The sequence below is a fragment of the Telmatherina bonti genome (genome assembly GCF_933228915.1).
Source record: "Telmatherina bonti genome assembly, chromosome: 12".
Classification (NCBI taxonomy): Eukaryota; Metazoa; Chordata; class Actinopteri; order Atheriniformes; family Telmatherinidae; genus Telmatherina; species Telmatherina bonti.
In genome coordinates, this window is record NC_136610.1 from 25323150 (window position 1) to 25336368 (window position 13219).

The following is a 13219-nucleotide window of genomic DNA, read 5'->3' on the forward strand; positions in this document are numbered from 1 at the left end:
GTTTTCTACTCACTAAGAACAAAGAAAAATGAGGAATGTTTCTGACAAATGTCATACTCTAAAAGTGAAAGAAAAAAATTCAGAGGCCTCAGTGGTGCCTGTACATATATCAGCTGTGTTTCTGACATGTATGAGGTTTTGTTTTTCTACCAACTGACTGCGGACTTGATCGTCTGTATTGATGATTGCCTCCAAAGCTACAGCAGAGATGGTACTTTAATCTCTTTGGCCTTCCTTCCTGATTACTTTGCAGAATGGCAGGAGCTTTTATGTAAAAACAAAAAAAAACAACAAAAAAAAAAAAAACCCTCAGCTTTTTCTTTGATTGATACTTGATTTAAAACATCTGTCAGTCAAACTCCATGTCCCTGTTAAAGTAATGTTGATTCACATATTTTTGTCTTAATATATGTTGACATGATTGTCAAATGGACCGTTATAAATAATGTTAATATGTTTTTTCTGAATAAAGATTTCAAAGAAATTGCATCCAATGAGGGTACAGTTGTGATTTTTATTGCGTGAACTGGGTCTAGTTGTGTGGACGAAGACACCACCTAGTGTCCATATATATATATACACATTACATTCAGAGATAAGAGGTTGCATGAACAGAAGCTTGACTATTTACTACTGGGTAAAAGAAAGCTCATCCAGATTTAGTTATAAGGTTTTACATATCAGCATAAAATCATTTATTCCTTACAGGTTTTCAACAGTTTGCTAAATATGTATAATTTAATTAAAGCAAAGCCAAATGAAGTAACTGTGAGGCAAAACTAAGTTCACCCCATCATTCATCAGCAGCTAGAACTTAAAGCAGAAGTTTTCTATATAATGTCATCAGTCTCCCACATCAGATAAACTAAGACCAACTACTCTTGTAATGGTTGCTTCAGTTGATTGAAAACTGCAGATATTGTGTCTGTTCAGCTCTTTTCATGCCCCCGTTGCCAAACTTCAGTCAAGCTGGGGTCTGGACTTGTGGCTATTGCAACACATCTGTTCTTTTTCAGCCATTCATTTCTATACTTGCTGCTGTGTTTGCATGACTGTTCTGTTGCATTTACCACCGAGTTAGCTGTCAGATGGTCTCACATTGGACTCTAAAACAGTTCTCTGTACAGAGGAGTTTATGGTCAGGTGTCCAGATCCTCCAAATCATCATTCTATCACCACCATGTATGACAGCTTGTGCTTATATGGCATTTGGTTTTAGGTAAAAATGCTGCTGAGTATTGTGGTCTCAATTCATCTTAGACCAGTGTGTCTGCTGCAATTTGCTTATAGATTAGATTTGTAAACCTAAACTATACAACTATATTCTTTTTAGAAAGAATACATTTTCTCCCAGCAAACCTTGCAAATAAGCCCTTCTTGTTACACGTTTAATAGCAGTGCCATACAGTTAAACTACAGCCTGCAGAGTCTGAGATATAGCTCCTGGTTTACTAGCAGTCTATCTAAGCAACTATCCTGAATATTTTTCACTTGAGAACAATACCTGGAGTAAACTGATGGATTACAAACTGTGTGTAAATGCACCTGTAACCTTTCCTAAACTGATAAACAGCAACAGCTGTTTATCTAAAGCTGATGTTTTTCCTCTGTTGCATTGCATTAACATATACTTAAATAACCCAGACCATAAAAAAGGCATATGCCTTTATAAAAAAAAAAAAAAGGGGGCTCACATTACTGAATACTAGTTAAATCAAGAATTTATGACCACTACAGAGGATGAGTAGCAGGCATGGGATGCTTCACTTATCTTATTTCCTATGGAAGCAGGGTGTATGTAGTTTTACCTCATTGTGCATCTGAAGTTATGTTTAAAGCATGTTAAATAAAAACAGCAAAATGTCAATGTTTTATCATATTTAGAAGTCACAGTAGAGAAAACAGCAGTGACATCCTAATTCCAACACAGCATCATCACCCAGGAATTTTATGTACACAGTAAATTAAATCCCTGCACAGCAGAGATGAAGACAAACGCCAAATGAAAAGGTACACACAAGAAACTGAGAGAAACTTGGTTCACTGATAAACAGCACTCACATGTAGCTAACATTTTTTTTTAGTTACAGATGCAGAAATCCATAGAAGATCCTCCAAAATTATGTATGAATTCAGCTCATGTATTTAAGGCACTTAAAACCCAGTTAGTTTAACCAGGACTCACTGGTTAAATAGTGTCAAATTGAAGAAAAGAAAAAAAAAAAAATCAAAAGGCTGACAAGCAGCTTTTCCGTCAATAACTTTCAGTTAAGCAACAAGAATACTAGTTAAATCAACTTCATTAAGGAAACTGAAGAATTTTAACACTGAAGACTTTTGGCCACAAACCGAGTCATGGCCGTTGACCAACAGATGTAAGGATGTGTGTGAAACAGTGTTTGTAAGGCAAACAAAATTGTCTTCATTAACAGGCCCATTACGGTGAGCACACACATTATTTCAGATTAAATGTTTAGAACAAACACAGCAAGAAATCTTCACGTTCCCTAATAGTGTTTGGCAGTTGTACCACATCAATTTGTGATTCTGCTTGCTTTTTAAAAAAAAAAAAAAAATAAAAAAAAAAAATCACATTACGGCTCAAAAGCTATAAGAACAAAAACACACACACTCTGTCAATATTGCAAATGTTTGGATTTGTTCCATTTTCCTACAGTCAGTAATGCACCAATATTGCAATAAAAAGACCACTCGTTAGTATTATTATATCATTATTATGAGGCATTTGTTTTCTTCGACTACATGACCTCCTGAGTGACAGTTTCTGGTTCTGCCTCCAAGTGTTGCTCTAGCTGAGCTGTCAGGAAGGGGTTGAAGAAGAAGTCAAAACCGAACTGGAGGGCACTCTGAGCTGTGCGCCTCCAGTCATGTTCGATCTTGTACTGCCTGCGGATGGGAACTGGGGCGTCCCTGCATGACAAGCAGTGAATGGCTTTCATTTCAAACACAGGCCATTTGGAACCTAAACGCCCCTCCAGTATGGTGCTGAACTCCACCAGGCTGCCGGTGTTCAAGTGTAACAACACTGATTTAAACTCACTACTAGCTCGCAAAACTATGTCCTTGGTTGCATCTTCGTCCTCTACGATTGTCCCATCCTTGGTCTTCCTCTCCAGCGGCATGCCCAACGTGACTTCAAACTTGTATCGGTCAAACCGTTTGACATGGCATTCATGCTTGGCAAGTTTTTTAAGTTTACAGAGTGGATCCTCTGGAGGAGGAGCTGGAGCAGGCAGTGGCTGGGCCTCATGGGTGGCGTTTTTCCCCTCGTCACACTGAGGATAAGGTTCACCATACAGACAACGCATCCAGTTCCCTACAAATACAGGCAACAAGTTGATAACCGACTGCGGCCCGTTCTCGATGTCAGTCAGACGGACATATTTGAAGCGTCCTGTCCAGGTGACACGGTGTCCTTCGAGGTGAGAGCAGAGAATCTGGGTCTGGGCCATGTTGGACTCTTTCCAGGCCAGAGGACCGCAGAGGTTGCTGTATTCGGGCCATGTCAGGGTAGAGTTATACACCTTCATGCCTTCGGACCGGTAGACGTACATCCAGCAGAATAGCACCACTGCACTGAGCCACACCAGGATGAGTTTTACAATGCTGCTCCGTGACAAAGACCGAAAAACCACGACAGGGTTAAGGCTGAATCGAGTCCAAAGCCTCAGCACTATCGGCACAAAACAAACAGTAAGGGTGACCACCATCTTGGTCAGCTCCAGAGTGAGAAACCACTGCACTAGCTGGATCATGAGCATTGCGGCCAGACCTAATGAGAGTATAGGTAGTGCAAATAAAAACAGGAAGTAGCCCACGCAGGTGCGAATGAGACCAATGATTGAGGCATTATTAAGGAACACCAAGCAGAGTTCACACCAGGTGAAGCAAACCAGGTAGGGCACTAGGCAGAGGTAGGTGCCTTTAAAGCCTCTCAGCTGGGCCATCCGGAAGAGGAGATAGCAAAGGTGTCCGTACAGCAGGCACGGCATTCCCAGGTTTAATACCACGATATCTCCCAGAGGCACTGTGATGAATGTCCTCCCAAAGATTTTGAGGAACCAGATGGAGTCTGGAAGGAGGCGTGTGAGGGAGCACGCTCCAGAGAGAACTTCTGTGAGGAGGGCTTTACGGGTGAAGAGCTGAGCAGAGGCGTGCAGGCTGAGGAAGGCAGTGACGGTGAAGAAGAGAGCGACGGCGGATAACTCGGAACAAGGGATCCAGGATTTATCAGCAACAGGGAAAGAGAAAACCACAAATACGACCGAGAGGAGAAAATACCTAAAAAAAATAAAGACAAGGGGTGTCTAAGTCACCTTGGATAAAAACTAGACACGTTTATACATATTTTGACCTTGTTCCTTGGAGGATGAAGAGTTTACATAAAATCTTTACAGGTTATTCATGTTTCTTCATTCATTGCACGGAAAAAAAAACAAGAGCCAAAGTAAAAGTATGTTTCTGCTTAAACTTACAGATACGGTTCCAAGTGTGTCCATCCAAAGTTGGTTTCAGCCTGCTCCAGATCAATAGCAGGCTCAAAGTGAGCAAGCAGGTCTGTGAGAGCCCGGAAATTTTCCCACGCCTTTGAATTCTGTCAAGGACAAAAAAAAAAAGTATAAAAATATACATTTTTTCCCATTTGTCTCTAGTCAACATTAAATTAAAGCTACATAACTGTCTGAAAAAAGTCCACAACCTTTCATTTACAGTTGGACAAGATGTAAGTCATTACTAACCTGGAATACACGCAGCGTGCAGATGATCATGGAGAAGAAGGAGAGGTAGAAAACTAGCAGGGGGATAAGGAAGATGAAGAACTCGATGGTGAGGTTTGAGATGATGAAGAAGAAGATGAGTGCATTAACATGATGGGTGGGGATCAGGGCGCTGAGCCACTGCATGCCAGCTCGCGAGGCCCAGTCAATGAGGTGCTCTTTTATCTCCAGCAGGGTGTACAGAGGGAACTTTAGCAGCTGGTGGAAACAAGACATGAAGAGAACTGGTTTGAGCATCAGCCAGTGGGGGTTCATACAGTGGCCTGTGTGGGTTCTGGCCAGGTATTCCGGCCTTCTCCCACCATCTAATCACATGCATGTTAGGCTAATTGATCCCTCTAAACGCTAAATAAATCATCTTATGATAGAGAGTGTGAATGTTTGTCTTTGTGTTGGCCATGTGATGAAATGGAGACCGATCCAGGGTGTACCCCACCTCTCATCTGATGATTGCTGGGATAGGCTCCAGCTTCCCCGCGACCCTTAATTTAACTAAACAGTATAGATAATGAATGTATGAACAATAACCCAAAAATGGACTTCTTCAGGCTATAATTATAAATGGTCAGTCCTTATTTATCAAACATAAATAAAATAACATGAACCGTGCTCAGCAAAAATACCAGACCAGGGTAACAAAAGCTCCTATATGATGCAGTTACAGAATATTAATACAAATTAAAAAAGCTAAAGCAAAGACCGGTCACTAACTCTCCCAAACCTCGAAGAAACAAAAGGTAAGAAAAAATGTAGATAGGATATCAGAATGTTTCACTTTTCCAAAATTGCACAGAACTTATTAAAAAAAAAATCATAAAAAAAAAAATGCATGTAACGGGCTAGCAAGACGACCACACTGAAATATTCCCACCTTCTGATGCAGCGGCAACTCATCTGGATTCTTCACTACCATGTCGTCATCATCATCATCGTCATCTGTGGCAGCAGCCATGACTGATGAAGGTGCAATTCCCTGAGCATACTTCTTTGTCATCTCAATAAAGTCGTCAGGACCCACATGCGAGCAGGCTGCAAAGCAGTAGAGAAAATGTTGATCTCCCAGTAGCTTTGTTTTCAGGAGTCTGACAGAGGGTCAGCAGCACGACAAGATATTAACACTGGTGGAAGCAGCCATGTTTCACACACACACACACACATACCCTCACAACTGACCATCCTCTCCAGGACTCGCCTTTGTTTCTTAGCAGAGCTGTTGAGTGGGCCAGGAAAGGCAGGCTTCCCTGCAGATGGAGAACAGAAGATAGTAAATGTTTAATAGAAAAATCAACTTCTTAATATGAACATTATAAAAACTGAGTTATGTATTTTTTTCTCTTGTACCTGGTTCTGTGTGGACATGTTCAACATTTTCTAGCAACTCAGAAACGGCCATCGACTTCTTCTTCTCTGGGTTTAGCTTCCAGAACATGAGCAGAGCTGCCTTCCTAACTCCTCTTTCATAGCGGGTCTCTGTACACAACTTCTTCACCTCCTCAAAGTTCTCTGAAGTGATGCCTGGAGTAAAAAAAAAAAAAGCAGACAAAAGTGTACACAAGAATCACAACCAAATGTTGTTTTCATCCAGATTTATTTACTCCAATCAAACTGAGAGCAGCTAAAGATGTAGAGTAGCAGTGGGAACTTCTGATACCTTTCCTGGAAGCTAAGCATTGCTGCAGTAGCCTCACGGCATCCTTGCGGCCCTGTTTAGCAGCTTGTACCAGCCATGAGACTGCTGTACAGTTGTTCAGCTCTTCATCGCTTTCTTCTGCCACTGCCAGAAAGTAACGCCCCATCTAGACATACACACACACCACTCTTAAAACTGCAACACAAGCAATTACTGTAACTTTTTGACCTGTCTTTGTTTTCAATGTCACTCTAAATATACATCTATCCTTAAGGCTTTTCCATCTTCACCATATGGCCTCCAAAGTCAACAGTTTTTACCATATGTTCATTGTTACTGACCTTTGTTTGTGCTTTAGCATCACCAGACTTTGCTTTTTCCGCCAAATCCTCAAGACTGACATCCTCGTCTGGCTCCTCTGAAAGGGAAAATCCTTCTCTGAACAAAGATTTTATGGCTCTTTACATTATGCTGGAAGTTGCTCAAAGCTGATACTAACGTGTGTGGAAACACAATATTTTTGTCATGCTTTCATTTGTCATGCTTAAGTATTGATTCTGTGCTGAAACCAGACATTGCAGCCACAACAAAAGCTATAGATTTTGTTTAAATTAGTTTTCATTTTAATGATTAAAGCTTTTGTGCAGTGTTATTATTTTATCTTCTCTTCATAAAAACATCTGATGATTATGAAGAAATAAAATTCTACTTTAGTATGGGAAGCATATAAAAGTTACAGGCACTGAATGTCTTGTGTTGCTGTTCTGTTCTTGTCTTGACAAATACGTCCTGGTAACTTATGACTTTTTTTTTTTTTTTTAAACTTACCCTTCCCTTTTATATACTTGGTACACACATGATCCAAGCAAGCACAAATAGGTTTATGGAAACCAGTAGAGTGCAGATATCAGTGAAAAATGATCCCAAAGCTCTTTCCAGAAACAGCTTTGGCCTCAATGAGACTTATTCTTAATTATATAGCTTGACCTTTCTGCTAATGACTTCAGATTCTCTCAAATCCTCTTTCCACTAAAGTAAAAACAAAGTGTCACATTTACCATGTAAAGCAGTACTAGTTAGTTGTGGTGGTAGCCTGTGTGTGTGTGTGTGTGTGTGTGTGTGTGTGTGTGTGTGTGTGTGTGTGTGTGTGTGTTTCAAGAAGCTAAAGAAAATACTAAAGATATCCAGTGACTTACATGAGTTGCCTACCAATGCTCCTGGTATGCTGTTCATACTTTAGCCCTCTGCTTGAGCCCTTAAATAACTATTTGTTTAGCACAGGCAACAGCAGCTGCTGGCTTCTCTAGTGATTAGTATTTTCCGCCAGTTTAAACTGAATTACATAATTTGGAAAAAATCTTTTTTTTTTTAAAAATCAGGTTTACATTTCTTGACACAAGCTTAAGTATTTTTTTTGGAAACTGGTATGACAGTGAAGAAAATATGGTCCTAAATAAATGCCTGCAGTGTCAAATTTCACATTTTCCACTAAATATGCATATTTATACTTCCTCGTATCTTTTCATAGCATGATATGTTTCATTTCCAGATCAGCAAAGATCTCCAACCATGTGCAGTCTACGTGCTACATTCAGTCAGTCAGAAAAAAAAAAAAAAAAAGAAGAAAGGTGAGATCGGCTTTTCCCCATTAGCGAGCATAATGAGAGAGGCTGCTTTACATGTTGTGGTTAATGTCTATGGTTGTCATGGAGACACTGCAGTGAATGCAGAAGCCTGGGAGTGGTGGCCGCACTGATTGTCGGTCAAGAACAAAGTGAAACAACAGTTTTTGTTTCAGGTCAAAGGTCTGTGTTTGAATCTCACCTGGTTCAGGTGTGGGAGGGGGTTGCGGCGCTGTGGCAGCAGCAGAAGATCCAGTAAGGAGATTCCCTGTAGAGGCTGCATTAAGCTGAGATCTGCCCAGCTGAGAGAGACTCCTGGTGGGTTGCCGCAGTGGTGAAGATGTCAGTGTGGAGAGGGAGGATGAACGGGATAAAGGATTTGGAGAGGTCTTAGGCAAGGGAGTGAAGGGAGAAGATGAGGGTGTGGTTGGAGGTGTTGGCATTGTGACTGTAGATTTATGCCGATCTGGGGTTGATGTGGTAGCAGATGAGCCAAGGGAGGAAGGGTTTGGTCTTGTGGTGGTGGGAGAGGAAGGGGGGAGGTTTGGAGTGGATGGGTTTCCAGTAGCGGAAGGTTCCATGGCTGAAAATATACATATGAAAAAGAAAGAAATATGTTTCCAAGTTGAATTACCATTATGGAAATTTAAACAGAATATGAAGAAATAGCACCACAATTTTAAAATGATATCACTGATAGCATGGTAGCTGAGAACAGCAGCAGCAGGGAGTACTGTTCAGGGACAAACAGCTGACGGAAAGTGATTTAAGAAGACAACACCTGTTGTCAAGGATACTTTCACTTACCAAGTTACCATTTGAATACACATCCGATCAGTCTGCTCTAGACATTTTCACGTATTCTGGTTTTGTTATACACTGAGTATACCAAGTTTTGTTTTTGTGTTTTTTTAAAAACCAATCTGTACATTGTGTGTCAACATCACAGATAAAGGTATTTATGTAATTGTAAACCATTTTTATCGATTGATAAACTTCTATAGTGTCTTTAGTCTGTTTATCAGTGATGAAAAATAATAGAGTAAATAATAAGTTGCAACAAAGCTCCGATTTAAGAAACTACCAGTCTGTTTTTAACCAGCACTGTATCTCACCAGCTGGGTCCTTAAAGAAATCCAGGCTATTTTCACAATCATTTAGCTTTTCTCTTCTGTGAGCAAGCTTTTGTTATCAGCATTAGTAAAAGGTCATGCAGTCTATTTCAGACTTCACCCACCGAGTCCTGGGCAACTATAACCAGAAGGTGACATCCCTGACAAGCACTGATTAGAAACGTGAAGTATCTTGTTGCTGTTCAGGGAACCCCGTGTTGACCACCAACATGTGATTTCACTGAGTCCTCGCCATATAGTGGACGTGCCAAAAATCTTATTGTGGGGCTTATTTTCCACCATGATGATACAATACAATGTGATGAAACAGACATTTAACAGACTGATAGCAAGGACAGGTAGCCTTAGCAGCAAAGTTGCTGCTAATGCTAACATTTAAATTTTGATGACCGCTCACCTTGACCGTCAACGCAACTTAAAATAATCCTTCGAATAATTAGAAAATATTTTAGGATCGTTATTAAGCTTCTCAAGACATTCTCCCCTCTCCGGTCAATGAAATCCGCCTGTCCTCTCCTGTCATATCTGTGTGGTCAAATTCCATCCAAACAGTCGAAAGCGCAGCTCACACTGTCAGCTGCTGAGGTCAATGTCCCCGCCTACTTTAATCCTGCGGGTTCTGATTGGGTTACAACAATGACTCACACTTATAGATAGAATTTGATTGGTTACATTAGCAGGAAGTTCAAATATTTTTTTTTCAGACTAGAATAATCAAACATCGAAAACTTTAGTTTCAGTTTAGTTGTTTTAATATTGTTTTAAATTGTTATTTAAAAGAACAAAACCCAAAGCGGATTTAAAGAGTCTGTGTAACTTCAACTGTGAGTTTAATCTGCTTTTTGTTTATTATTTCCTTTTCTATCATTTCCCCCATATAGTATAGTTTAGTGTTGAGCCAGGAGATGGCGACACTTCACATTGTTATAGTTTTTGTTGATTATTCTAAGCATTTTTGTTTGTTTTGTTTAGAGCAGCGGTAGGGAATCCCGGTCCACGAAGGCCATGATCCTGCAAGCTCGTTGATGTTTTCCTGTTCCACCACACATGATTCAAATCAAAGGGTTCCCACAGTCTTATCAAGTTTTGTACAGTGACTCATTTGGAATCAGGTGTGGTGGAACAGGAAAATATAGTGAGAGGCAGGATGAGGGTCAAGGTTTCCCTCTACTGGTTTAAAGCAAACCCATTATTATGAACAAAAGCTATGATTAAATACATTCAATCTGTTCCAAACAACTGTGTTCTCAATCTCTTTATGTATTACATTTATTTTAATGATGTTATAAAGTTTTAAAAGGTAATTTAGTTGAGGTATGAAGGGCAGAATCATACTTTTTTGTGAGAACAAGCCAGATTTGGCACAAAGTGACATTTGTTAGTATAAGATGCTTACACCCAACAACAATTGGATTCAGTGTTTGTTCAGCAACACCGTGTAATCACATGATGCACACTAAAAACAAGCAATTATTATCTCAAGAAGCAGACTGAAACTGCAATAAATAATGTATTATTCAAAAGCAATGTGAGCCTTGTACTTCAAGACCAAAGTAGCATTTGTTACGATGTGTATGACATTTTGGTAACATTCACAGCAAATTGTCATCAGCAGAAAAAAAACATTAAAACATTAAAGTCTGGAATACTTTCAGCAAATGGTCAGATGGGAGAGCAGGAAGGGGAAAAGACAATTAAAGTACATTAAAGACCAGGACCCAGGGGAAAGACTGAGATTGAAGTTCAAGTCTGGGAACAAGACTAAGAACCACACTGTGAGAGAAAATAATGGCAAATGAGGGTCCTAATTTCCTGAATCCAGCTGCACTGAAGCAGTTATGTAAATGCATCTCGATTAGTAGATTAACACAATCCACTTTAGAGGATAAGCAGCTCCCTTTCTTTGGTTTTGGTCCGTCACATGTACACCTTCAATTTGTATTAGACAATCAGTCTTTTGAATGGGTTTAGACACGCATGCACTTACTGGATCATCTCAATTTAGCTTAGGAAAGCTTAAGACACATATTTGCTACAATGAGCTTGTTATGGATCTGAATTATTTGATTTGCCAAATGCTGTTTGAGCTGTCATTCCCAAACAGCCTTGTTTTGAGGCAGTCATGGACAACACTTGCAGCTTTTGTCAAGTGGCCATACCTTACTAAAAATGGGAACAATCTTTTGATAATGCATCAGTTTGTTTTTGGTCTCTATATCACCTTAAATTTCTCTGTACCACATGTCTCCTTGTTTCTCTGACTGAAGGGCACCACCAGCATTTCCTTCAAGAATGAGGAAGGACGTGGGATGAAACAGATGACAAATGACCAGTAACCATAGTAACAAATATTGATATATGAGAAAATACTTTATTGACTGCAATGAAGATGAGTATTTCCCGTGCAGAGGCAGCTGGCCTTTCAAGTTTCTCTCAGTGGGGAAATAATCTAGAAGCTGCAGTCAACAGAATGCTAACAACCAACAAAGTCTCACACTATGCTGTACATTCAGGCCTAAAGGGAGTAATAAGAGTCAATTTACTGGACTGGCTAAAAATATCACAGCACATAGCCTCTGTTAAGTGTCCCACTCTATCACATCCTTTGTTTCAGTATAAATCTATTTGTTTAAACTCTTGTCCAGCTCACTAGAAGTTTTTACATGTCCAGGTAAAAACTCTTCTGCTGTACGTATTCCTGTGTACTGATCTGCAGCTATTCTGGAATCTGTGTGAAAGAGAGGCAACCAAAGCATCAGAACAAAGGGAAAGTAATGACTTTTTAAGAGGAACGTGTCTGAACATGTACAAATGTAAAGATGAAAATTTAACAAAAGATGACTATGTTGATAAAAAACTGTTTCTCATAAACACAGACTGATTAAAAAGAACTTTCTTATTAAACAAGTCAGGTACACAAAACAAATTATCTTGCTGTTCTCATCTGATTTGTTGTCTATTGCTTTGTTGGCTATCTTAGGAATCTTCTTGTATGATTGTGGGTGTTGAGAATAAAATATGTCACTATATCTGTGAAAATTTAAGCCCTTGAGCAGTTTCAATTGATTTTACAGCAACTTTGCCATTATACACCTCATAACTAAGCCAATTTCTGTTTTGTGTTCTCTTATAAAAAGTTAACAAATCAAATAAACTTTGAAACCAGTTGAATTGAGGATTTGGGGTATGGACATGGAACATCAGACTCAGAGTTTACTGACTAACAGTGACTCATGGTCGGGAAGCCTAATTACCTTCATATGAAAGTGTTACATCACTATGAGCACTTTTTGTGTAAAATAGGTCAGTGGCTGTAGAAATGGGCTGAGAGGTGGATGCTGTTTCATGTATTTGCCTCTGCATCTGTACGTTTCTACTAAATCCTATAAAGGCGACTGGTTACCTTCACTCATTCCTAATTTGATTCTTTTGTCTCATCTGAATATCATTAGGCCATCCCTAAAAGCTGCAGTAGGTTTAATCAGCTCATTTGCATGAATACGGTAAGCTCGTTGTTGGCAGCTCTCATAGATATGCTAAAAATAAGATGATTATGTTAAGTTCATAAAACAATCAGTCCTGACTTGTGCTCTTCATAAGTGAGCAAATGTGCAAAAACAAACTTAAAAATAATATGCTGACATAACATCAGCTCAGTGTGTTCACTTATAACTTCCATCAGATTAACACATTAAACACCACCATTACTGTTATCTTCTACACCTTAGGTTTCTATTATACTTAAAGGCGAGGAATCACAAGGCTTTGTCACAAGGTTAGTATGACGTCAGTTGGAAAGGTTTTCTTTATCCTGCTTCTGTGAACTGTACTCTTGTTATTTTCTCAGGGGACTAGGTGCCCAAACAAACTGATAAAATATTATGCTGCCTAAAACTAAGAGAGAGAGAGAGAGAGAGAGAGCAAGAGAGCGACAGACATGGAGAGAGGAAACATATAAACTTCAGGCAAAACAATTATCAAACTCTGACACACATTTGGTCCCTGAGTCAATTTTCCACCACACCAAAACAGGAC

The 13219-nt window shown here is 39.6% G+C and overlaps 1 protein-coding gene across 1 annotated transcript; it reads right to left on the reverse strand.

The window, feature by feature from the left end:
* Positions 1 to 1693: 1693 nt before the first annotated feature.
* wfs1b (Wolfram syndrome 1b (wolframin)) lies at positions 1694 to 9718 on the reverse strand. The gene is made up of 10 exons (XM_079250557.1): positions 9582 to 9718; positions 8254 to 8634; positions 6771 to 6847; positions 6451 to 6595; positions 6141 to 6314; positions 5960 to 6040; positions 5671 to 5828; positions 4761 to 4997; positions 4497 to 4615; positions 1694 to 4302 (listed from the first exon to the last, which is right to left on the reverse strand). The coding sequence occupies exons 2-10, from the start codon at positions 8630 to 8632 to the stop codon at positions 2760 to 2762; spliced, it is 2913 nt and encodes a 970-aa protein (XP_079106683.1). The 5' UTR covers positions 8633 to 8634; positions 9582 to 9718; the 3' UTR covers positions 1694 to 2759.
* Between the last annotated feature and the right edge of the window lie 3501 nt (positions 9719 to 13219).

What these genes read in the sequence shown, in the direction of transcription:
- wfs1b (XM_079250557.1), bottom strand. Translation starts at nt 8,632, where the DNA reads ATGGAACCTTCCGCTACTGGAAACCCATCCACTCCAAACCTCCCCCCT. An exon ending in CCCTCCCACACCTGAACCAG is followed by an intron (nt 6,848 to 8,253) that starts GTGAGATTCAAA and finishes TTTCCCTTTCAG; the next exon opens with AGGAGCCAGACGAGGATGTC. An exon ending in AGTTGCCGCTGCATCAGAAG is followed by an intron (nt 4,998 to 5,670) that starts GTGGGAATATTT and finishes TGTTTCCACCAG; the next exon opens with CTGCTAAAGTTCCCTCTGTA.